This window comes from Mustela erminea, chromosome 11 (assembly GCF_009829155.1).
Source record: "Mustela erminea isolate mMusErm1 chromosome 11, mMusErm1.Pri, whole genome shotgun sequence".
Taxonomy (NCBI): Eukaryota; Metazoa; Chordata; class Mammalia; order Carnivora; family Mustelidae; genus Mustela; species Mustela erminea.
This window is the reverse complement of record NC_045624.1, coordinates 106344334-106371191: the sequence shown is the minus strand read 5'-3', so window position 1 is coordinate 106371191 and position 26858 is coordinate 106344334. Positions and strand designations below refer to the sequence as shown.

Sequence of the window (26858 nt, the reverse complement as noted above, 5' to 3'; positions counted from 1 at the left end):
ATTTAGGGCACCTGGGTGGCTTAGTTGTTAGGCGTCTGCCTTCAGCTCAGGTCATGATCCTGACCCTCCTGATCCCGCTTCTCCCTCTCCCAACTTCCCCTGCTTGTGTTCCTGCTCTTGCTGTCTCTCTGTCAAATAAATAAAATCTTAAACAAACAAACAAAAAACCAAAAACTGATTTAGAAGTTTTAGTCAAGGTAAAAGACAAGACAATGGAAAACAATGTATCATTGTTGAGGGTCTTAATTAAAGATGATAGGACTACAGGGAAAGAACAAAACTTAAGGTCTGTGATGATTAATCTTGTGTCAACCTGACTGGGCCATGGAATGCCCAGATATTTGTCGGTCATTACTCCAGGTGTATCTATGAGGAATTAACATTTAAATTGCTAGACTGATTAAAGCAGACTGTCATTCCCAATATGCGTGGGCTTCATCCAATCAGTTGAAGGCCTGAATAGAACAAAAAGGCTGACGCTCTGGAGTAGTAAGAGTTTTTTCTGCCTGACTGCCTTCAAACCGGGCAGCTTTTTTCCCCAGTATTCGAATCGGAAGTGAAACACAGGCTCTTTCTTGGTGTCGAGCCTGTGAAACCACTGGCTCTCCTAGGTCTCCAGCTTGCTGACTTACCCTGCAGATGTGGGGACTTGCCAGTTCCATAATCACATGAGCCAATTCCTTCAAACAAATCTCTCTCTCTCAGATCCCATTGACCTCTCTCAGATTTTCTCTCACTCTCTCAGAGGCTACTGGTTCTGTTTCTCTATAGAACGCTGCCTGATACACAACATAGCTCCTGCCAAGACAGAGAACTTGCATGGGCTGCTGGCCTCTTAAGTCCAAATGAGCCCCGAAGGCAGTATAAAAGGAGAGAGCAATTCCAGAACTTAACAGCCCCAAGTGAGAAACTGTGGAGGCAACTGGAATCATTGGGAAGGCGGAGCTGTTTAGACACAGCACTCACCCTCTGAGGTTTTGCTACCCATTCACTAGAGAAATGGGCAGCAACAGCTCTGCCCCTGACTGGTGAGCACTAAGGAGCTACACTCACTCCTCAACCCTAACCCTAACTCTTCTTCTGTCCTTCCCCTATGAAATGGAGATTAACTCTTCTCAGTGCTGCTCCCTCCAGCAGATCTGCCTCACGGGCACTTTATAAGGACTCAACACTCATAGCACAAATTCCCACACTGAAACACATTTTTCAAGGAAGCATTCAAAGAGAAAAAAAAATCTAAAGGAGGCTGTAAGAGATATGAAAAATAAATAATGAGAAATGAGAAAAATCTTGGTAAAGTTCACTAATGTCATTTAAAAAAAAAAAGATGGGAGAAAAGGAGAGAAAATTACCCAAATCTAATTACCTCCTAGTTTTACAGTACTTCAAAAAATGAAGATACATTACTTTTGATTTTGCCACATCATTAAGAAAATGTTTTCAACACATGCAAGTGTGAATATTGTTATTAGGGAACAAAGAGGGAATGCTATGGTGTCTACTGAAGTCTGCAAATACCCGAAGTAACTAACCCTTAGAAGTTGGAGGAGGCCCAGTAAAGAATCTCCAGACTCAGAAGGCACTTTAATGCCAAAGAAATGAAGCAAACTACTCCGTACCATTTACACAGAGTTTTATTCAGGGTAACTTACGGATAGGAGCAATGGTGGGAGGCAGAAAAACGATCCAGAGCACTACATTGCTACTATTCTCCACCACATACTCTCCACCTAAGCCTGGACCTCAATCCACAGTTTTTATAGGGGCATGGTAGTGAGATCATAGGGTAGTTACATAAAGTGACACCACCAGAGGGTCCGTACTAGTTATCTAGAGTGGTGCCACCTGTGCACCAGCAATCCCTACTAGTTATCCAGAGTAGTACAACCCGTACACCAGAGGGTCTGTCCTAGTTATCTAGAGTGGCGCCACCTGTGCACCAGAGGATCCCTACTAGTCATCTAGAGTGGCGCCACCTGTGCACCAGAGAGTCCCTACTAGTCATCTAGAGTGGTGCACCCTGGCGCCCCTGCAAGCCAGAGGAGAGAACATCTTGAACATCTTGGAGTCAGTGGTGTCAGCACTCCTACACCATCACAGACCAAATATGTCAAAGGCGCCCCCGATCACTGATGGAAATGATGACAACAGCCTAAAACCTTTAGCTTCATCAAAGGTTTCCTCTCTCTCATCTCTTTTGATACTATTTTCGGGGATTTATTTCATTCACTAAGGTCTTTGGAGAAAACAATCATATTCTAAAAGTAAAGAATGATAGTAACGCAGACACCTATGAATCTTTATACTTAAAAACGGTTGTACTAAAACTGAAATAGCTCATGGAAGAAAAGAAATCTGTAGATTTTAGGAATTAGTTTTGTTACAGCATTTCTTGAGTCTTCAGAGAAAGGAATGTTTTCAAGTCCTGACAGTAGAATCAGGTTCTAATTGCCAAGTGCAATGATTATATAAACAACATTCTTGGACCAGTATCAGAAGAGACACACATGTTTTTATAAACACAGCTCCCAAAAGTATCAGCAGTTTCATTTCAACTGTTTTCTGTGCTGAATGAAAAGTGCTAAGGGAATAAGATCATCCAATCACATTATTTACTGTATTTGTTTCCTGTGGCTGCTGTAACAAATTACCATACTCAGTGGCTTAGAACAACACAAGTTTGGTGTCTTGCAGTCCAATACAGATATCACTGGGCAAAAATCAATACACAGAAGGGCTGCATTCCTCTGGAGGCTCTAGGGGAGAATCGGTTTCCTCAACTTTTCCAGCTCCTAGATACCACCTGCATTCATTCGCTGTGGGCCCCCTCCTTTCTGTACCCTCAAAGCCAAAAAAGGTGGGTCAAGTTCTTCCCACATCACATCACTCTGGCCTCCACTGCCTCTCTCATCCACTTGTGGAGATTCTTGTGACTACAGCGTTCCCACCTGGATTATCCAGAACAATCTCCCTTTTTTTTAAAAAAAGATTTATTTATTTATTTATTTGACAGGCAGAGATCACAAGCAGGCAGAGAGGCAGGCAGAGAGCAAGGAGGAAGCAGGCTCCCTGCTGAGCAGGGAACCCGATGTGGGACTCGATTCCAGGACCCTGGGATCATGACCTGAGCTGAAGGCAGAGGCTTTAACCCGCTGAGCCACCCAGGTGCCCCCAATCTCCCTATTTTATAGTCAGTTGATTAGCAACCTTAATTCCATCTGCCACCTTAATTTCTCTTGCCGTGTAACATAACACAGGCACGGGTTTCAGGGATTAGGACACAGACATCTTTGAGGACCATTACTCTGCCTACCGTTATTCTGCCTGCTACTGTGAGAGGATAAAAATAATAGTGGGTATGGAGCTGGATGCCCTCAAGCCAAAACTAAAAGACAGTTCTCACTTGCTTGTCCCTAAATTAAACCATGATCCTTTTGATGACACAGCATGGGATAAAACAGTTCTCAGCTTGAGTCAGGAGGTCCTTGATATCCATTTTTGTTAAAGGGATCTCTTCAAGTCCTGGTTTTATGATTTCCAAAATAAGAACAGAAAGTTTCATATAACTGTCATATATATATGAACTATAACCAGTTTCATGTAACTGTTTTAAGGATTTGTAAAATCAATTCATTTATTCATTCACAAGCAGCTCTGCTGGTGAGACCCCAGGGACAGGGGCCAAGCCCTCATGAACGAACCTGGCACTGAAGTGGTATAAAAATAACAAAGCAGGGACGCCTGGGTGGCTCAGTTGGTTAAGCGGCTGCCTTCGGCTCAGGTCATGATTCCAGCATCCTGGGATCGAGTCCCACATCGGGCTCCTTGCTTGGCTGGGAGCCTGCTTCTCCCTCTGCCTCTGCCTGCTGCTCTCTCTGCCTGTGTTCTCTTTCTCTCTCTGACAAATAAATAAATAAAATCTTTTAAAAAAGAAAAAAAATAACAAAGCAGTGGCAGCAGCATGTTTAATGAATGCCTTCTAATGACTGGCCAAGTGCTAAAGACACATTATCTCCCTTAACAGCCACTCTACATTATAAGCATTCAACATGTCACCATTTTGAGACAGGCAGTACAAGAATTTCTGAGAGCACGAAAGACATTCTGCCAACCCAATCTCTCTTGAGCCCATACCAGTCCAGGCCCCACATCATCCCCACCGCCATGAGCCACCACAACTGCTCCTATATGGATGGCCAATGGCCTCACCTTCATAAATTCAAGGGCAAGTCTCTAAAGTTCCTCTTATTATTCCTTTCCATGGTATTTGGCACAGCTGGCCATGCCCTTCTTCCTGAGATGCATTCCTCCTTTGGCTTCTTGGACACCACTCTCATTTGCTTTCTTCCTAACTCATTAGCTACTTCTTCTCAGGGCCCTTTGCTGATTTCCCTTCATCTACCAGATCTCAAAAATACTGTAGTAACCCTTAACTCCAGGCCTCAGGTTTCTCATTTATCTGACCTCAGACCCTAAATGAGTTTTAAACTCATCCAGTTTCATGGTTTTAAACACCATCTAAATGCTGACTCAAAAATTCTTAATCCTATGGGGCACCTGTGTGGCTCAGCCCGTTAAGCATCTGCCTTCGTTTGGCTCACGTCATGATCCGGTGCTGGGATCGAGCCCCGAATTGGGCTCCCTGCTCAGGAGGAGCCTGCTTCTCTCTCTACCCCTGTCCCTCACTCCTCCTTGTGCACAGGTGCACGCTCTCTCTTTCAAATAAAATCTTAACAACAACAAAAAATTCTTATCTCTAGCCCAGACCTGCACTAGTCTTCTTTATCCAACTACATACTTGAAATTTCCACTTGGATGCCTAATTGACATCTCCAACTTAAAAGAGCCAAAATGGAACTTCTGAAATACCCCACCAACACCTTACCCTGAGCACCAAAACCAGCACTAGCCAGTCTCATCCCATCTTAGTTCACAACTCCGCCTTTCTAGTTGTTTACCCTTGATTCCTCTCTTCCACTTATAGCCCCGAATCCTAGTCAAGAAATCTACTGGGTCTACTTCAGAAACTACCCTAAGTCCTTCCTCACCTCCAGCTAGAGCTCTGCCAAAGCCTCATAACTAGTCTTGCTGCTCCCTACTTGCTGTCCAAGACTTTTTTCAAAGAGCATCCAGAGCGCTCTCACTAAAATGACAGCCTCCAATGGCTTCCCATCTTACTCAGGGTAGAAACCAAGTCCATAAATTGGTTTATAGGCTCTTTGTTTTAGCCATTCACTAATTCATTTCCTAACATTCACCCCCACTCGCATCCTCAAAGACGTCCAGCAACCCTACGTGAAGGTGTTGTGTTTGCTCTTCTTATTACCCACAAAATCTTTATCCCATGTATTTAGTCAAATGTCATATTTGTGGCCCTCCCTGAGCACCCGGGATGAAACAGCACCTCGGCCCACTCCACAATCCCTTAATCCAATGTTATTTTTATCCACAACATTTATTACCACCAAATATGTAAGTTTTTATTTACTGTCTGCCTCCTTCATAAAATACTGGCACAGCCTAGCACCCACAAGGTAAAAGTACCCAATAAATATTTGCCAAATAAGTAAAATGATCAATCAGTCTATCTTGGACTGCCTAAAATAATTTCTCTCCTAGGTAGTTGAAATTATAAACTCTGTTCAAAAATATATCATACCAGAGTCATGTTCATCTTTTAAATCTCTCACAAATGGCAGAAATACAGGTTCACAAATCTGTACTTATATTCAGAAAGTTTCTATTAAGTTTCCAAACATATAATTTTTATAATATCTGCTTCAAAGAGAATGTTTATCCATGCCTGAGTGATGCAATAATCAGCAAAACCTGTTAATATTAATAGCTCATTAAATGAAAGAGCAAATTTTTGACCCAAAGGCTATTTGGAAGGATATATTATAACCCCATGCTCCATTTTTCTCAGCAATCAATCTCCTAACAAGGAACATTACCATTTTAGTTACTAGTTGCTCTAAATTTATTAAAATTAATACATGTAAAGAATCAATTTAAGTTTCAATAAATGATTCACAGTGTTCTACCCACCAGGAAAGATAAATAAATTATTTTTCTGTGATGCATTTTCTGATTAAAAAAGCTATCTCTTGATTTCTCACAATGACTGCTTTCATTTTAACAAAATTGAAAAGAACAATCCTGGTGGTTGATGCATCCAGAAGTTGCATTTTATTTTAATATTAATTTCTCATTCAATATAAAATGCATGTAGGTTTACTTTAAATAGGTTGAGCTACTTGTCCACTTATTAAAATTAATATATCTAACATATTCAAGGTATTCTGATCATATTTGTGAGAAGTGAGCCAGATTTGAATGGGCATCTCTTTAGGAGGCACATTTATTAATAATGGTAGCAAAAAGAAAGAGAGCGATGACACTAATTAACTCTCTCTGTTATTACATGCCAGGCTCAGGCCCAGCGTACAATGATTTACATGCAATCTTCACTTCAAAGGAATGTACACAGGCAGAATGAGGTCTGGTGTAGCTATTGGGCCGCATTCGCTGGAACCCGCACCTGGTACAAAGCGCACTCACTACCTCTCTGTTTCACTCGGTGCTCTTCTTCCTTGCCGCCCCCTCCTTAGCTTGGTGGTTTCCGTTATTTCTCCCTTTGCTGTGCGAGTTTCATCTTGAAATGTTAGGCTAACAATTTGATGCTTCTCCTACAAAGCTCTCTGTATAGCACACTAAGCTCTTCGAAGAAAGATGGAATATACTTCTAAATAAATAATACACCAAACACCTATTCGAAGTAAGCCAGGTTTAAGAAAATACATCGCTCCACAAAGCAGAGCTGCTTCAGTTTCCGGCTCCATGGCCAAAGTATGCCACGGCATATTGTTTCTGGTCCATTAATAGGAAAGACCCTATGGAAAATGATGACATTTCTGTATTGTTGATGCTAAAACTTCTCTCCGCACTACTGATTACACTCAGAAATAAATCTCTGTTGTGTTAAGCTGTTACAGTTTTGGAACTATACTGTGGCATAGCCAACTTCTCCTGCCTACTGTCGTACCTGATAGGACTGTAGCTCATCTTAAAATGAAATAATCTACTCAAAGCACTCAGCACAACACATGGCATGTAAATGGACCTGAAAAATATTAAACTGATGATTCTTCATGATTTAAATATTAGCTTCATTAAAATGCATATATATATGAAATGAATCAGATGTTAGAATTATTTGGCAAGGATTTTAAAGCAACCATCACAAAAGTGCTTCTAAGAGCAATGATAAATTCTCTTGAAACAAATGAAATAATGGGCTTTCTCAGCAAAGAAATAGAAGTCTTTTAAAAAAATGTAAACATTAGAACTGGCAAATAAAATAACCAAAAGAAAAAACTTTGTGGATGACATCAACATTAGAGTGGATATGAGAAAGAACATAAACAATGAACTTGAGAACAGATCCATAGAATTTGCCCAACCTGAACAAGACAGAAAACTGACTGAAAAACACAGAACAGAGTCTCAGGGACCTATGGAACAATAACAAAAGGGCTAACATTCAAGTTACTCAAGTCCCAGGAGAAGAGAGTGGAACTTAAAAAGTATTCAAAGAAATAATGGCTGAAAACTTTCCAAAGTTGGTGAAGGACATAATCCTACAGATTCAAGAAGCTGAGCAAACTCCAGGTAAGATAAATTGAAGAAATCCACACCAAGAGCCCTCATAACCATAACTGAACTTCTGGAAACTAAGGCAAAATAAATAAATAAATAAATAAATCTGGAAAGCAGCCAGGAAACAGGACACAATTACAGAGAAGCATAAGGACAACATACCTGTCATTTGAAATGACAGAGGCCAGAAAAAAATAGCAGAACATTTTTCAAGTTCTGAAAGAAAAGAACAGTCAACCACTTAAAAAACAAAAAAACCTATGAATAAATTGTTAGAACTTAAAAAAAAAAAGTTCAATTAACTCACAGAAAGGGAAGAAACGAGAAATAAGAGAAATGAAAAGCAGAGGAAAGAGAAAACAGAAGATGGTAGACTTAAGCCCTAACATGTCAATAATTACCTTAAATGTGAATGATCTAACCACAAAAATTAAAAGACAAATTGGCAGAGTAGAAAAAGTCAATCTGAAAAGGTTACACACTCATTGTATGGTTCGATTCATATAATGTGCCCAAAATGAAAAAGTTATGGAGAGGGAGAACAGATAGCGGAGCTGGGGGGAGGGAGTAGCTGTGACTATAAAAGGGAACCATGGTGAACAGTACTGCACCTTGACTGCAGTGACAGAAGTGCACACATGTCATAGAAGTGACACATGACAGAAGTGCAAAGAACTGACACACATCCGCACACATGCACAAATGAGTGAATGTAAAACTTGTGAAATCTGAGTCAGGTCTCCAGATTGTTACCAATATTGATTTCCTGGTTGTGATGTTGCAGCTGAGTGAAGCAGGATGTTACCCTTTGGGAATGGGGTGAAGGGTACAGAGAATCTCTGTTATTTCTTAAAACTGCATGTGACTCCACACTTCTCTCAACACTTAAAACTTAAAAAAAAAAATCTTAAGAAAAAAATGTCTATTAGCATTAAAAACAATTTCTGTCTTATGTAAAATATTGGCTGAAATAAAGAGAGCATGAAAGAAACCAAACATTTTCCCTAACTCCCTTGTTTTAGTGTGAGGTAAGGAAGGAAAAACACGCAGTTTCATTTTGAATCCCACTGCTTTGCAACCCAGAAGCTCTATAACATCGACACAAAAGACTACGAGAATATGTACAGGGATTAATTTTTTTCATTAAAAAAATTGTATCATTTTGCTAATTATATAAGTAATGCATATTTATAAAAACTTAGAAAATAAAGGCAGATGATAATAAATAAAATAAGAATCACGTGACTCAGTGACACTATAGTCCTGCGACCTTTTTTTCTGTGCTTACATGTGGATTTTGGAGGGTGGAAAAAAACTGGATTCAGGTATTGTAAACTCCAAACAGCCCGTCTAGCTGGATGCCTGTTTTCATACAGCTTTCAAGCAGGTTTTTATATTTTCATATGGTTACATACCTACATAATATCCTCAGTATTCTTTGTATGCAAATCTTTAAATATTTACTACCTATACCTTTATAGAAATAGCCACCCTCTGCTCTAAATGACATTTTTGTAGAATGCTTTTATCAATTATAAAGATAATATAATTCCTTTCCAGACATCCGGACTGTTTCCAAATTTTTATATTATAAACAAAGTTGCAATGAATACTCTTGCAGCTAAATTGCCCCCACCCAAAGATGAATGTACTTTTTGAAGGGGATATAACTTAGTAACTAACATTTATTTTATATTTTACAAATATTTATAATTATTTTCTTAATGAATCATTTGTTTTATGGCAAAACATGAGTTTATAACTATTAATGTTATCTATAAATTAGCAAGACAATTCTTTTTTCTCTAGAGAATAAGGCAAAGTTCAAAGATTCTGAAATTGCTTTTCCTACTAGTTGAACAAGCCAAAATCTGTAACATCACCCAAAATATCATTTTATACATAGGCAGGAGTTCCAAGGGAGTTTTTTTTTTTTTTTTTTTAATTTTGTCCAATTCTACAAAGGAACACAGAGGAAAAGTCTGAAATAAAATCAGAGAGATCACAGGGAAGTTGGACACGGTAGAAGACCGGGCTTTGGAGTCTTGACTGTGGGATTCAAATCCATTTACCAGCGAGTATCCCTGGCAGTTACCTAAACACTCTATTTCTTCATCTGTAAAAGAGAAGCAATAACCATGGCCAAAACTTGGGCCAATGAACATATCTAAAGAGCTTACCAAAATGCCAACTGTTGCTTCCTACAATAAATTTGTTTGTTTTTGTTATAATCTTCATTATCAAAATAGATTCTGAACACTGCTCAATCCATTCACCATCTTTGCTCCAAAGAGCACTCCAAACCTCCTCTACAGCATGTACCTTGGAGGATTTTTAGAAATAAAATCCCAGAGATTAGCTTGCTCATTTGCTTTTCTTTAAAACCATATTTAATATGAAAGCATATTATTTGTATCAGCCTGACCAAAATGATTAGAAAAGGAGTCACCAATGGATTAGAAAAGTACCACTTCAAAGAAAGAATTGGATATAGAGGTGTCAACTTCAAGTTTAAAATGTCTTTTTCCTTTAACTGCCTAAAAGTGGAGTTCACTCAATTTCTTACAACACAGCTGAACTAGACGCTTTGGAATCTTTTTGACTCCCCTACCAAGATCGACTCTCACATGCTATCCACACTTCCTCCTGATTGGACTTGAGAAGCATTTCCTCTTTGTCTTCTGCTCCTGCCTAGCCCAGACACTTACATTCCTGTGATCTCTTTAGGGGCTTGCACTAGAACTTCCTGAAATGGGTCTCTCCTTCCAGCTCATCTGTCACCAACCCCTGTGCCCACCCCCCAATAAGCATGCCTTTCGCTGGCTCCCCAGCGTCCAACAGATCAAGTCTAAACTGTCTGGTTTGACACATTCGTAGCTCTACAGCCTCACCCTAGTTCCTCGTCCAGCCTCATTCCCCCAGCTTCCTCCACATTCCAGCCACACCCAGAGCCTCCCAGCTGGCCGGCAGAACGTGTGTGCCCCTTCATCACTCGATCTCTTCCCAAAGACTGTGGCAGCCTCTGCCTAGATTTATCTTCCATACTTAAATCTTCAAGATTCCAAGCAAAGCCATTCCTGACTTATCATCCATTCCTCTGGGCTCCTGTAGCACTCAGCCCCCACCCAGACCAAAGCAGTTGTCCCCAGTGTTGACAGAAGCTTAAAGCTTCAAAATGAGAATGAGTTCTTCTGACCACATACTTCTGTGTTACTCTTTTCGAAAGTAAAACACCATTTAAGAAACAGTCTGGCTTATCATATCAAGGTGGAATACACAGTGGATTATATGTTAGAAAAAAAATAGTAGAGGCAAGGCACACTTTAGTTATCCTACAAAATCTGCAAAAACTCATGTAGTATTAACACGAAGGCAAGATGCTTAACGCACGCTCTTGGTTGTTAATACAGCTTTGAATTTCTACTTTAACAGCAAAGCACAACTTAAAATCCTTCTAAGTTTTACATACTGACATATACACCACTTTCAATTGCATTAATTATACTACACCTGGAAATTTCATTTCATTTGGTTGCAGGTTTCAAGAATAATGAAGAAAACACAGACAATTTTGAGCAGTTAATACTTCTTTCTTGAACACACAAAATGAGAAGTTGGAAGAAAACCTAAGGGAAAAACTTCATGACACTGGATGTGGCAATGATTTCTTGGATATGACATGAAAAGTACAGGGAGAAAAGCAAACATAGATAAACTGGACTTATATCAAAATTTTAAAACTTCTATGCATGAAAGAATACACTCAACAGTGAAAGGCAACCTATGGAATGGGAGAAATTATTCAAGTACTGCGAATTGTCTAACTGAGATATGGAGATATATATATATATTTTTTTTCTTTTTTTTAAAGATTGTATTTATTTATCTGACATAGAGAGAGATCACAAGAAGGCAGAGAGAAAGAGAGAGAGGGAGGGAGGGAGAAGCAGGCTCCCTGCTGAGCAGAGAGCTGGAAGCAGGGCTCGATCCCAGGACACTGGGATCATAACCTGAGCTAAAGGCAGAGGCTTAACCCACTGAGCCACCCAGGCACCCCTATATTTTTTATGTATTATATTGTTTATATTCTTTATAGAGACATAGTTAAATCACAACTCTATAGATCTGTATCTATATGTCAACTATCCATCTATTCTATTCACAGGTTGTTGAGTTATATATAGAAACAATATGTGTATCTCTATCCTTTTCTATCCATCCATCCATCCATTTTTATCTGATACAGACTAACATCCAGAATATATAAAGAACTCCTCAATTCAAGAACAAAAACCAAACCACAATTTGAAAATGGGCAAAGAACTTGAACAGATATTTCTTTAAAGAAAATATATAAATGGCCAAAAAGTTTATGAAGAGATGTTTGATATCACTTAATCATTAGGAAAATGAATGAAAACCACAATATCACCTCATAACTGTCAGGAAAGCTACTATTAAAAGAAAAAAAAAAAAAGAAAAAACAAGTGTTGATGCGGATGTGGAGAAATTAGAACCCCCATGCGTTCCTGCTGGGAACATAAAGTGGTGCAGTCTCTATGGAAAATGAGAAAATGGTATAGTGGTTCCTCAAAAAATTAAAAATAGAATTACCATATGATCTAGCAATTCCACTTTTGGGTACATATTCAGAAGAATTAAAAGCAAAATGTCTCAAAGAGATACTTTTAAACTCATGTTCTTTGTAACATTGCTCATAAAAGCCAGAAGGTAAATGCCACTCAAGTGTCCATCAGTGGGTCAGCACGTAAAATGTGGTATGGACATACCATGGAATATTACTCAACCTTAAAAAAAGAAGGCAATCCTGACCTATGTGACAAAATGGATGAACCTTAAGGGCATGCTGCTAAATGAAATAAACCAGTTCTGAAGAGACCAATATTGCATGTCCACTTACATAAGGGTTCTAGAGCAGTCAAATTCAGACAGAGAAAGTAGAAGGGTGACTGCCAGAGGCTGGTGGAGGAATAGGGAGTTGTAATTTGATGACACAGAACTTCTGTCTATTTTGCAAGATAAACAAGTTCTGGAGGTAGGCTGCTCAGCAATGTGAATGTACTTAACAATGCTAAACTACGCACTTAAAAGTGGTTGAGATGGCAAGTTTTTAAAAGATTTTATTTATGTATTTATTTAGAGAGCTCAAGCGCTGGCAGAGGGAGAGAGAGAACTTCAGGCAGACTCCACACTGAGCGTGAGCCCAAAGAGGGGCTTGTTCTCATCACTCTGAGATCATGACCTGAGCCAAAATCAAGAGTCAGAGGCCTAACTGAGTCACTTAAGTGCCCCAAGATGGCAATTCTTGTTATATATATGTTATGTATATTTTATATGTATAAAATATGTATATTTTACCACAATTAAAAATTTTTTAATTAAAATTACATTTAAACTTTAAAAATAAGAGTTTCAGAAAAACCTAACACTAGGGTCTTCTCAGTATAAAGGCCCAGTCTATAAGAAATGTGGCTTTCATAAGGAAAACAGATAAACTGCTATAATTCATGGTTGAAAACACTAAACGTTGTTTGCAGAAATGGAAAGTATCTGAGCACTTGAATAAAGAGGGAGAAGTACATGAAGGAAATGTCTGCCCTGTGAAAGCTGAACTGACAGTACAAAACCTAGTGGGGCAATAGAGGAAGAGGAGAAAAGGAAAAATAAAGATTTTTTGGCAACAGAACAGTGTCTTACAATCTCGAGCATGGATCTGGAAAGATCATGATTCAAACTGAGACACCCAGAACAAACAGCTCCAAAGACTGGATTATAAACCAACTCATCATACTAAAAAGCCCAAACTTGGCCTATCACCAGCCTGACTCCTTTGTTGGCCCATGAACGAATGAAAACCCGGATGGGAGAGTAACCACTCTGTGTCCCAGAGTCTCCGGGAGTCTCCCCAAGCCCTGCAGCTGAAGCCCCAGGCTGTAAGAGGAGACCAGCGCCCTTCTAAAATACAAGCTGAGGCTCACTAGCTTTCAGAGAGGGCCTCCCACATGCTAGGCACCGCACAACATGCTTCCCAAACAGCAATCTCATCTAGCCCTCGGGGAAACCCACACGGCACACATGAAGGAGACGAGGGACAGAGAGATTGTGTGCAAGGCCACAGAGCAGGTACAAAGTATGGCTGAGACAGGAACCCAAGGCCTGCCTCCACAGTCCCTCTGTCCCGGCCGATACAGAAGACACCAGAGCCAGCAGGAAAAATGATGGAAAGAGCCCAGATCTGGGGCTTGGTTTGAACTCACTTCTGTGAACGAGCTATCTGAGCTTAGACGATCAGGTTACCTTTCCGGTCTCGGTTTCGTCAACTTTACAAGAATGATCCTTTCCTTCTATGTCTTTCCTAAGTGGTCAGCTCTTATTTCCTTCCTTCCTTCCTAGTTTTTTGTCCATTTCTATTCTGAGTTTTAAAAGTTCTGTTTTAAGATAGTTTTCTCTATCTACAAATGCTTGTTTAAAGACATTCAAGTTATGATGGAGTGTTATGCTGCTGCTTGTTTCAGCTGAAAATGTTTGGTTTCCACTTGCTCTCCTCACCATGGTTTTTTGAATAGATGCTCCCTGCCATTCCAGTTCAATTTTACCAGTCTCAGATTGCCAGGACAGCAACAAGAGGTGCTCCTATGAAGAGGATGAGGTTATTTGAATGGTTTACTAGGTCTCTTAGTTACACGGGTAAATGAAGGGCATCTTCTTTAGTAAGTGGTATCTTTTCTGGGGGCGTGAGGGGAGGCAAGTATCCTGATTTCCCGCTTCGTACCTTTAATTTCCCCCACTCCTATAATGTCACCACCATGCTTTCAAGGAATGCCTCCCCTCTCTGTCCAGTACCAGCCTCATCCCAACACTGTCCCCTCTGGTCCCACACCCTGTCAAGCCCCCTCATTTAAATTCCCCAACAGCCAGTGCTCAGATCCAGCAGCTGTCAGACCTGTTCTCAGGACTGTCCACTCAGGGTGGGGCCGTTTCCCTCCTGGGGGAGGGGACACTTTTGTACGAAACCTCTCCTGCTGGAACTCAGCTACAGTGTCTTTATCTCCAACTCGCCTCCACTGGACTCAGCTCCAGACTCAATCCGAAGCTGGCTCTTCTGGTTTTGGATATGTATTCCCCCACTTACACTGAAGTTTACAGCACACCCTGTCTCCTGATTACGTTGGAGGGATGAGTTATGTGTGTTTCGTTTGTTCTCCTTGTGGATCCATTAAGTATCTAAAGGATGTGTGGAAAGATTTATTTAGGTGGCTGCCAACATCCTCTGAAATGAAATTCTTGGACAGGGCTCCAACACTGCAGAATTCTATACCAGTGTTTCTGAGAATATGGTTAACCGGAAATCTCCAAAAATGAGAATGGGAAGCTAAACTGCTTTGCAGGATTTTATTAAAAAATCAATAAGTATTGGGGCACCTGGGTGGTTCAGTGGGTTGAGCCTCTGCCTTTGGCTCAGGTCAGAATCTCAGGGTTCTAGGATCGAGCCCCACATCAGGCTCTCTGCTCAGTGGGGAGCCTGCTCCCCCTCTTTCTCTGCCTGCCTATTTGTGATCTCTCTCTCTATAAAAAAAAAAAAATCAACAAGTATTATACCGTATCGATAAACAAATTCTGTAGTGCCTTATGAGGGGCCCCAAAGAGAGGATCAGAGATCCTCAGCAGCACCAATATTAGGAATCATGGCTCTACAGCCAAACTGCAAATGCATAGTAGCATAACATAAGATGTTCTCTAGAAGAATACATTTAAACCCACCTTTTCCCTGAAAAAGCAAACAAAATCCATATAACTGTATGCAGCATCAACCTAAATTTATAGACTATATTGGTTACAGTTACATTGGTGTGAATTTCCAGCAGGTTATCATAGATATTTTTTCATTCCTCTGAGCTAAATGAAATATTAAAAGGTAAAATGTAATTATTATTAATAGTCCACCCATAAAACTGGTAGTTCACTAGCGTTATACTTAAATTTATATCTTATGCATAGTCTTGAAAATTTTAAAAAAATTTTTATTTTTGGGGTGCCTGGGTGGCTCAGTGGGTTAAAGCCTCTACCTTTGGCTCAGGTCATGATCCCAAGGTCTTGGGATCGAGCCCCGCCTTAGGCTCTCTAATCAGCGGGAAGCCTGCTTCCTCCTCTCTCTCTGCCTACTTGTGATCTCTGTCTGTCAAATAAATAAATAAAATCTTTAAAATTTTTTTAAAAAATCTATTTTTATAAATATATAAATATTTATATTTATTACATACTTATAAATATACTTTTATAAATATGTTATACATTTATAGATACATATTATTTTATATTTTTATTCTCCTTAAAATATAACCTTTAGCACAACTTAGCTCCTTAACAGTTTTTCAGGTAGTTACTTTCCTTCTTATTTTATGAAATAAACTATAATTTCCATGATTTAGAAATTATATCAGTAAACATGGCATATTCATTAAAAGAATGAAGAAAGAATAAATATTAGAGAACCTATCTATAGTGGTTGTTTTAAAACAAACTGATTTTTGAAAGAGCACCCACGCAAGAGTGGGGGAAGGGGGAGGGGCATAGGGAGAGAGAATCTTACAAGCTCCACACCCAGTGGGGAGCCCAACTTGGGGTTACATCTCACAGCCCTGAGAGGACGACCTGAGCCGAAATCAAGTCAGATGCTGAACCAACTGAGCCATCCAGGGGCCCCTAAAATATAGATTTTTTTTTTAACTGTCAAAATTAGTCTGTAAAACTGCATCAAAGTTCCCACTGCCAACAGACTTTGGGTTTAACTACTACTCAAGATCAGGAGAAAGCATTCCTTTTCCTGTTTAAGTCAATCCATTTAATATTTTTAAAGACAACTGTCACGTTCTTCCCCAAGGCTCAATCACACATGGCCCTATTTTACCTCACCCCCCAATCCTCAGCAATGTCTCATTTAATAAGGCAGAAAAAGCTCAAGATACCATGGTGAGCCAGAAATCCTCAGGCTCCCGAACCACCATCTTACCTCAGACTCATCTGTAGATTCTTCGAGAGACTCAGTTTCCTACAAAGCATAGAGGGGGAAAATAGTCAGAAGGATAACAAAAGAATAAGACATGGGGAAAGCGTCATCCCATCCCCACCATCCACATCCACCTGCCCTTTCTGGGAAGTAATCTGCAGCTACAGTTGAAAGACTCCACGCCTTGTGGGCCTCCCACAACTTCCCACATCTGGCAGAACTGAGATGGTTATCCCGGGGCCACCCAGACCCCCAACTCCTGCTGACCTCCCTTGAGTGGACAGCAGGTTAACGAATGGCCTCAGGAACTATCGTGTGAGTACACAGAAAGCACTTTCTTTCGCTAAAAATGGAAACAGGTCTGGCAAAGCAGCCTTACTTACTGATCTTGGAAGGGAAGAGGAAACTGCCATCTCAAATTATCTATAAGCCAATTTTTATACTGAAAAGCCCCTGTGCTATTAATTATTGTGCTATTAATCTGGTGAAGTCAAAATGATTGTCTCGCTTAAACAGCTTTTTACAAAAGAATTCCCCTAGAGTAGTACCTATCAGACATTGTGCAAACAAGCTCCATAATTTACATTCACTCTTTAAACCATTAACTGGAAGACAAATTCTGCCATTTAACACAGTTTCCCCCTTGCTAGACAATGAATCTTGCTGCTCTGGAGAAAACAAAGCAAAAAGGGAAAAAATTGACTTGATCCTGCTAATCTCTCACCTGTCCAGTGAAAGAGAGAATCTGCTGATGCCATGCATCCTCAAAGAGGTCAGCAAAATGAAGATTTACTTAACGTACTTATAGATATCAATAGCAATAAAAAGTTACAACTAATATGCTGACACTGAATGTAAGCATTTTACAACGATCCATGAGATAAAGAACAAAAAAATGGGGCAAGGACATTTTAGATACGACTAGTAGTTTTCAAGAAAAAAAAAATAAACATTTTAAAGCAAGTTAGATGCATATATTACTCAGCAAAAGTTGTATAGCAGCAGAGACACAAATCTGGTGTTTGAAAGAATTTTATTTTCATTCATGGAAAATTAAGAAGAACCTGGAAGGTGCAGGCTGCCTGTGGAATGCCTTGTGGACAATACAGTTCCTGCTCTCAAAGGCCATCTGTAAAATGGGGACGAATGCTACCTGTAATTAAGAGTTTTATTGTAGTTGTATCACTACCCATGAGGAACCTAAGAATCTGTTCTAAATCTCAACGTGGCCTATTTAGTTGGAATGTTCTTCTAAGTACTAGAAAACTCCCATTAATTTGGAGCTATAATCTCTCCACAGTAACTTTTTGTTCTTAGCACCAATAAGACACATAAAAAATCCAATTCTACTACTTGACAGTTCTCCAAAGTTAATGACACGTATCATGCCTGCCCTTCTAAATTGTTTTTCCTCTGTGCTAACCATCCCCAGATCCTGGTTCTCATCCACTTACCATCCTGATCCTTCTCTTTTGGACACACTCCATTTATTATTAACAGTCACCATTCTGACATCTTTACTGAACATCTATTATATATATCCCCGCAATGCTAAATGCTTTGCACCTAGCATCTTAGAATTTCCTAATGACCCTCGAGGTAAGAACATTGAGGCTTAAAGGCTGAACATAATGACTTCTGACACCCTTTCTGCCCCTGACTGTTGCTGAATATTGAGTTACTAACATCAGCAAAACGAGGCTTTGACGACCATGCCAGTGACCTGCACCTAGATTCCTATTCCCCAACTCAAGACTTTAAAAGGACACTGGACTGCTCTTTCCAGAAAAATTTCATTAAACCTAAGGAAATTTCTTATTTGAAATCCATTCAACGAGGTACAAAGGGGAAAGGTGGAAATGTCCCATTTATGTTCTTCATTAAAACAAAAGTATTATGTCCCCACGCAGCAATTTCAACCCAAAACTCAAAATCAAATTACATGCCTGCTCTGTACTGAAAAGCACGCAGCACCAGAATCCGACACCATGCATGAGGCTCTCAGAAAACCAAGTTTTCAGGGAAAACCAGGCTCTCAGAGAAGCTTCCTGGGGCTGCTGGTATCAGTGAGAATATTTACTCCAGACACTCTAAACCCCCAGCACCAGCAAAAACCTCCCAAATGTAGCTGTGGCCTCAAGAGAAATCACATATTGTCCATAATCCCACCGAAGCAATGCACGAGTGACTTCAGGAATCAGTCTGGCCTCCTGTTTCTTAGCTTCATCCACTCAGTAAGCCCCTGTGTTTAATGTTCTAGAGACTGAGGGGCAAACCAGAAGTTAGCAAGTGAATGTCCCAGGGAAGGATCCAAGAAGCCAGGCTGAACGGTGAGAAAGGTTACAATTCAGAAAGAGTCAGTGGTATTCAAACATTTTTTAACATCACACTCTTTTAAAGAACTTAAATCTTGAAAATACAAGTTACAAAACTGTGCTGTTCTCTAAGTGAAATAAACCAGACATATACTGTAGATTCCACTTATATGAGGCAGAAAGTAGAACAGAATAGACTAGGGGTTGGGGCGGGGTGATAGGGGGATTAGTGTTTAATGGGTACAGAGTTTCAGTCTGTGATGACAGAAAGTTCTAGAGTTGTATGGTGGGGTAATGGCTGAACAATGAAGCAAATGGACTTAATGTTGCCAAATCATACACTTAAAAATGGTTAAAGTGGTAAATATTATGTATATTTTACCACAATAAAAAAAAACTATGCTGCTCTGTTTGAAGCAAACATGATGAGCCAGAAGGCACAGAGTGATGCAAATGTGAAGCAGAACAAAATCTAGGCAACAGCTGAAAGCTAAACTCAACAACTTGTTCTGCAAACCAATCCCTTACACTCAATCACATATCCAACAAACCTGGTGCCTTGACATGGCCCCTCTTGAACCTGTATACTATGGGGGGGGTGGTTGTATGTGCAATATCTGGGGAAGAAATGGAGGCTGGAGCCCCGGGAAGGTTTGCTCTGAGGCCAGCAGGATGAAGAAAGACAGCACAGCCCAGGCCCCAGGCAATCAGCCTGGCTTGGGGATGGACCTGAAACACTGCCACCTTCTCTGCTGCACTGCCACCTTCTCTCCTTCCCAACAGACTGCGTGACACAGCTAAGCGTAGTGGAAGACAGGGTGAGAGAGATCCCAACGTCAGACACAGGCAGACATAAGAGGATATATTTGTGTGATACGTATCTGTTATTCCTGTATCATTGAGGCCTCAATTTCTAAAAGCCTGGTTGAGTAGGAAAGCTGAAAGAGCACCTGGGGAGCAGGCAAGAGCAGGCAGACTCAGGGTACCAACCCCGTTGAGCCCCACAGGCTCAGCTACCACACTCATCCGAGTCTGCAAAGGAAGGAAAACCTGGATGTCTGCCCAGTGTGGAAAAAAGGACCAGCGAGGCGACCTAGTGACCCAGTGCCAAATCTGACTGCATCACAATCACATAAACTCCGTTTGGGGAAATGGCTACACCCAGGCAAACATTCCACCTTCAAAGTCTCTGATGCAGTTAGTCTAAATAAGAGCCTCGAATCACAAGCATTTGGTAACAAAAACAATGAGGAGGGAGCAAGTGCCCAGAAGAAACAGAGTCAAGGGTGAATGAACAGCCAAGAACGGGGAGCTGCATGAAACACAGAACCCCAGACCTGAGAAGGGCTCCCCCTCCGAAGCGGTAATGTGGGTACCAGAGAAACCACAAATAATCAGCTGGTGACACTGGCCTTCAGCCAGCCAGTCCAGACAAAGGAGAGGAAAAACTCATAAGGCAATAAGCACATCCAGCTAAGCTAATCTGTGACTACACTTTAGTTACACGATGGTAAAGAGTGGATCTTCCCCAAATTTCTGATTCTTTGTTTTAGCAAACTCTTGTCTGGCTTTATTTCTTCTGTTATTAGTGAAGTTGCTTTTAAAAGATCTCGATCAAACTATTAAAAAAAGAGACTACTACATACTTGAGCAAAGCCCAAGTTTGAATAATAAACTGTCATCCGACACAGAAAGACACTTTGACCTGGCCACGTTAACATACTTTATCTCATTTCATACTCACAAGGGTTCTGGAAAGTAAATGCCTCAGTTTGCAGGCAAGAAAGCTGAGGGAAGTATTTGTTGGTTTGACTTAGATTTTACACATGGGGCACAATCACAGGGGAGTATACGTGCTCCTGAACTGCCATCTGATAAACAGTAAATGTTCGATGATAAGGATAACAATTCCCCAAATTCTAAAATGTAAAGGGAAAATTCAAAAAAAAGGAACTCTCCTCTCTTGTCAAGGAATATGTGGTCTGACTGATCAAATATTTTAATAGACTAGGCTCCCTGATGGTTTGCTGGTACCTGGGGGGATGGCAAAGCAGGAATGTGGGAAATGTAATCTACAATACATATGAATTACTAACTTGCAGAAGTTTCAAGTTAAGATAAAACAACACAAATTCCACTGCATCTAATTTATAATTTGACATTTTCAATTCAGAAGGCTATTCTCCTCCTAATGAATTCATTTAAACATTTTATTAAGCACCTAGTACCTGTAAAGCACTAGCCCTGTGAGAGATACAGACATGAGTAGGCTCTGTTCTTATTCTTGAAGACTCAGCAATCTGTAGTAGACATAAGACAAATACACAAACAACCAGACTTCAAGCAGAATGTTGTCCATAAAAGAGGTATGAACAAATACTGTTGGGTATCTGTGATAATGAAGGTCACCTATAAATCACTTTAGAGCTAAGTAAAACTGCTGGTTAGAAGATTTCCAGGCAGAATAAAGGGTATTAGTCCTTTCTGTGAACTATGTAATATATATATATATAGTTATTTCTGCAAACTACCTTCACCATACCCAGCACAAAGATTTCCCAATGACTTAAAAAAATGTTCAATCATATCCAAAAAATGATTTCCTAGTTTGAAATCATATAGCCTATGAACTATATTACATTATGTTAATTCAGTACAGATCTTACTATTTTGGTTCTTTCTAGAATTAAAGGGGAAAAAACCCACAATCACCAAAGAATACAATGCTCAGAAAAGAGGAGAGATTTAGTTTTGTCCTGCGCATCATAAAGGGCTGTTTGTATTGAGAGTGCACGATGCCAAGGAAAAGCTTCTTTTGACTTAACCCATCATTGTAGCTAATTTTAATACACATCTCAATTCATAAAGTGTTCGGGGGAGGGAATTATGTCAAGATTTTCTAAAAGGTTCAAAGTGGCAAAACAGAACAATTGGTAAATTCATTTACCTCCCCTTTTGTGCCCTTTTAGCCTTTAAAAAACTATATATGAAAGGCCAGATTTTAATGGCTTCCTACTGTGAAATGCACAAATCAAGCAGGGTGAGAAAAGTCTAACCACCGTTAACCTATAAAGGACTGATAATGTAGGTAAAATTATTTACTAGCTTTAAAAAATGAACAGGACAATTTGTGAATGTTTGCTTCTTTCTGCAATTGACAAAATATTGGTCTTTTTTGAGAATGATAGTGATAGAATGAATGCCTTCTCTAACTATGCAGACTGTTAAAGGGTCAAAGGTGAAATCACGACTTGAAGGACATTTATTAAGGTGATAAGGGCTCACTTTATTTCATAAAGTAATAATAATAAAATAAATAAAAATTAGAATTAGGTTCTAGTTAAAAATTAGAATTAAATTAATAATATAGAATTAATTAACAGAATTAATCAGCTAAAATGAGAATTAGTATTTTTAAAAAGGTGGAGTGGAGTATTTTAGTGAAAAATTGTGAACTCTGGCAATAGAAGACTGGAGGCTTATTATAGATATAAGCCTGAATAAGTTACTTTAGTTGTCTGAATTCCCATTTGCTTATGTACACAATTCAATCATTTAACACATACTGTGGCACTATTCTAGATATCAGGCAAACAGCACTGAACAAATGCTTGCCATCATGAAGCTTACATTCTAATGGGGAGAATATACAGAAATGAACATAGAAACATATAGAACAAATAACAGAAATTTTAAAACACACTATGTCAGATGGTGATGAGTGTTAAGGAGGAAAATAATGCAAGAGGTTTCAAAGAATGATCAAAGAAGATCTCACTGAAAAAGATAACACTTGGACAAAGACATGAAAGAACTGAGGGAGAAAGTCCTATAGATATCTGGGGTCAAAAAAGGGAGCAGCAGGAGTAAAGGCCCTGAGGTAGAAACATGCCAGCCTGTTGAATGAACAGCAAGAAAGCCAAGTGTATCTGATGCTACCCAGTAACAGAAGGGAAGCAGGGAAGAGTAGTGGAAAATTAAGTCAGAAAAGGGAAAACGAGCATCTGGGACAAGGTTCTATAGGGCAACTCAAGTATTCTAAGCAAGTTTGGCTTTTCCTCAGAGGGCAATGGGAAGCCATTACAATGTTTGGAACAGAGCAAGTGCTTGTCCTGACTTATATATCAGAATAAACATTAACCATACAGAATTGTTTTGCAAGGACCAAATGTGACATAAAGGGTTTACACTGGAAAGTGCTATAAAAATTCAAAGCATTCTTATTATATCACTAACTCTCTACATGTGCTCTTTCCATAAGACAACTCTGCCAAACTTCCATACAAAACACTACTAAATAAATACTAAGCACTACTTTCCCCATTTCTACTATCTTCTATCTAAGATCTTGGCTTTTTACTTTTCAGTCAGACTACAAATAAGCTATATTTCAACCTGAAAGACCAACAGAGTGAAAACCAATCTCACCACTATCATCAAACCTAGCAATGACTCATGAAATTACATGTGCTTAACGAGCATTTTTCCTTTAAAGTGACCAGATCAGAAAAGGGAGGTTTCAGTGGCTGGTAGCAACACTCCTGTTAACACAATGACCACCCAAACCCAATTTCTACCTTATTTCTTAATTACTGATATTTATCAAATGTACCCAACGCAAATTTTCATTATGTAAATGAAGTATGTTACAAATGGTACAAATTATCAACTAGTTAAACTTCTTTTGTTATGGTACAGCTCATCATAAATCACTTTTTAGAAGCAATTACGGAAACTGATGACCCTGTTAATTTGTAAGGAAAAACAATGACAACCTGAAATGGTCCTGGAAATGGAAAAAAAAAAAAAAAAGAAAGAAAGAAAGAAAGAAAAGGTATTTCCTCACATTCTGGCCTTTGCACTTTTCTGTCTTCTTGATGTCACTTTTTCATTTCAACTAACTTTTACTACCACTACCGCCTGTAGGAAAATAACTCTTATCGCCATCACTAACTACTCCTCTAAACTCCACGCCCCATTGCCAAGCGTGGGCCGGCTTTGCAGCCTGATGTTCCGCCAGCAACAAATACTCTCACGCAATCCTTACTAAGCCCAACTTTCACTAAGCACTCTAACTGCTGTACTAACTTATTCTTTCTTAAACCACTCTCATAGAAAGTCACTCTTTTAACTCCATCTTAGATTTAAAGTTAAATAACTAGCCCAATGTCACATATTAAGAAAGAGAACCACCACGGGAACGTAGGTATTCTTGATCCAGAACAATGCACTTAACCACGGCTGCACGCCATAGCTGACTTAGCTTTGTACCTAAAAACAATAGGTACGAAACAAAACTCATCTCCTCGCTCCTAGCTGGCTCTTTTGCAAAGCAACTCTGCCTTAACTTCGACTGGAAAGGAACTGAAATTTCAATCACCCGGCCTCAAAACTCAAGCCATCTCTTATGTTCCCCCAAGAGCAGTCAGTCCCTGGGACAGGCTGCCTTCAAGCCAAAATTTCACGGAGGAAAGACCACGGGGCAGCGGCAAAGCAAGGCCGCTTCACCAACGCCGGGGGTGCAGTCGGAGCCCTTCCCCCCGGGTGCCCTCCAGAGCTGACATCCCACCCGCTCCTCTGCTCCCCGACACGGACACTGCCAGCTGCGCGCCCCACCGTGGGCGGACCTGCCTCGCCCTCCAGCAGCTCCGCAACCCAACACGCTCCGCTCCAAGCCCCAACCGGCTCATCCTCGCTTCTTACTCCTTTGCCTAACAGTTACAGCCTTTACCTGCTCCTCCGCTTCCGCCATGGTGTCCCCGGGGAGTCACATGACAGACCCGGAAATGAGAGAAACCGAGACACTGGGGCCCAGGGGCTCCTGGGAAATGTAGTTTTAGCAGCATCTGACCGAGACTTCTTTTCTAGTTGGTGAGCAGATTGGGCCTCATCTCTGCTTCTGACTTTCCAAGCTCAATGGAGTTGTACTGTGCGGAATCTGAGCAGAACCGTTGTTAATTCTATGATTTATTTTACTGTTGCTCTTACTGGTCTCATGATTATGATATTATTTACTAATATTTATTATATATCAGTTATTATATATAACTCTAACTCAGGGTTAGAGTTTTGGATGAATTTTTTCATTTAATCCTTCCGGCAATCCCTAGTGCTTTCCCCATTTATAGAGAACACTATGGCTCAGACGTCACAAAACTTGTGAGAGGCAGAAGTACCACTAGAATTTGGCTGTGTCTAATGCCAAAGACTCCGTTATTAGCAAATGCTGCTTAGTCTACAAGTGTTGTTGTCCTTTTTTTAAAAAATATGTTACGTGAATATAAAGCATATGTCAGTCTTGGCAGTGGAGAATCAGATAAAAAATTGTATTTCAAAAATATTTGGTTAGCTTGTACTGCTTACTGCTTTAAGTTGCAATCTTCTTTTGGCATCTGGACATTGAAGTTAAAAACTGTTGTTTCATTAAATTAATTGTTAAACTTTTATCGGATCTATTCTATAAGCAAATATTTAAGGTAGAATATAAACTTGTCCTTGGTAAAATCTGTAAAACCATTGTATTTCTTTCATCCTCTCCATGTTTCTGGACATTATGAGCTCTTCTTTCTAATCCTCAGACATTTGTAGTATCTCGTCCAAAAATAAACATTTTCTTCTTTCTGATCATCTCCAGGAGGTGATAACTAGCAAAAAAATGCCACAAATGACAATAGGTGGTGGGTTCCTAGTGCCCTTTTTTCCTCCTGTGACTCACTGACTCTGATCTAGAAGTAACTCATAAAAGGAGGTCTCTAACTGTAGCCTGGTCAACCCATGATTCCTGTGGTCTAAGTAAGTGACCTCGTGTGAGACACTTGTGTTTTCCCCAGGATTTAAACGATCTTAGCCCCACCCTCTTTCTCTAACCCTTGCTGGGGTCCTCCTCCCAGTCTGCTGATCACTCAGTCACAAGGGAATGATAAAAGACCAACTCAAAGCCTTTATGTATCTATAACCAAGGACCAACTACCCTAAGTTTTGACCTTTTCAATCAGAGAGTTTCTAAGATCTCTTGTAAAGCAGCTTGAACCCAAACATTGCTCTCAAGTTCCATTACTTCAAGTCCTACAAGAACCCTTATACAGACCACAAAGATGTGCAAGCCTTCAATCCACAGGGAAAAGAAATAAGCCTAGCCCTTCTACTTTTCAGATTTTCTTTTAAAAACTGTAATTTTATCTTTTTCCAATAAGATCTAGGCTCACCCATAAAACTCTAGTGGGTTTGATTGAAGATAGCCAAAGTTTACTGCAGAATTTCCTCTGCTCCCTCAAACCTCAGAGACTCTGGATTCCCCAAGGCTTTTCCCCATTCAGTGTACTGTCTTGGATCTTCTGTTTCCTTTTGGACAGACTGGAAAGTGAAGAGACTGGGATACAGAATGATGCACTAGCAGAAGAAACCCACTACAGGCTAGCAGGTTCACACTGTGCCTGTTGGCAAGATGAAATTCACACTTGACCTCAGAGCCCCAAGTTTTCTCCTGTGAAATGAGAGTTTTGGGCTATCTTCTATAAGAGATCTTCTCACCTCCTGCTACTGAAAGTGTGGTCCACAGACCAGGAGCATCAATATCATCTGGGAGTATTATAACTGAAGAGTTTTAGGCCCCTCCAAAAATCTAGAGCCAAAAGCTGGGCTTTAATAATAACCCCAGGGGAAATATATGTACAATAGAGTCTAAGAAGTCCTCAACCCAACAGTCTTTCATTTTATGTCAAATCACCCGCTTTTTCTTGCCCATCGTTCCTTCACCCTCCCACCTTTAAACTGTGGAGATAATGGTAAGAGGAAACATTTTTCTCAAATGCACATGGAAAGTTCACAAATATAGACCATATTCTTGGCCATAAGAC

The 26858-nt window shown here is 40.0% G+C and overlaps 1 protein-coding gene across 7 annotated transcripts in view; it reads right to left on the bottom strand.

Moving 5' to 3' along the window:
* The window catches only part of VPS41 (VPS41 subunit of HOPS complex), a 175218-nt gene extending 150416 nt beyond the window's left edge, over nucleotides 1-24802 (bottom strand). For 3 of the 7 annotated variants that reach the window (XM_032303858.1, XM_032303859.1, XM_032303864.1), the window contains exons 1-2: nucleotides 24734-24802; nucleotides 16691-16729 (exon numbers count right to left, since the gene is read on the bottom strand). In XM_032303858.1, coding sequence (XP_032159749.1) covers nucleotides 16691-16729; nucleotides 24734-24754 — 60 coding nt within the window. In that variant the 5' untranslated portion in view covers nucleotides 24755-24802. The remainder of the gene's footprint in view (nucleotides 1-16690; nucleotides 16730-24733) is intronic. The other 4 variants (XM_032303862.1, XM_032303863.1, XM_032303860.1 and 1 more) reach the window with 2 other exon arrangements.
* Nucleotides 24803-26858: the final 2056 nt, after the last annotated feature.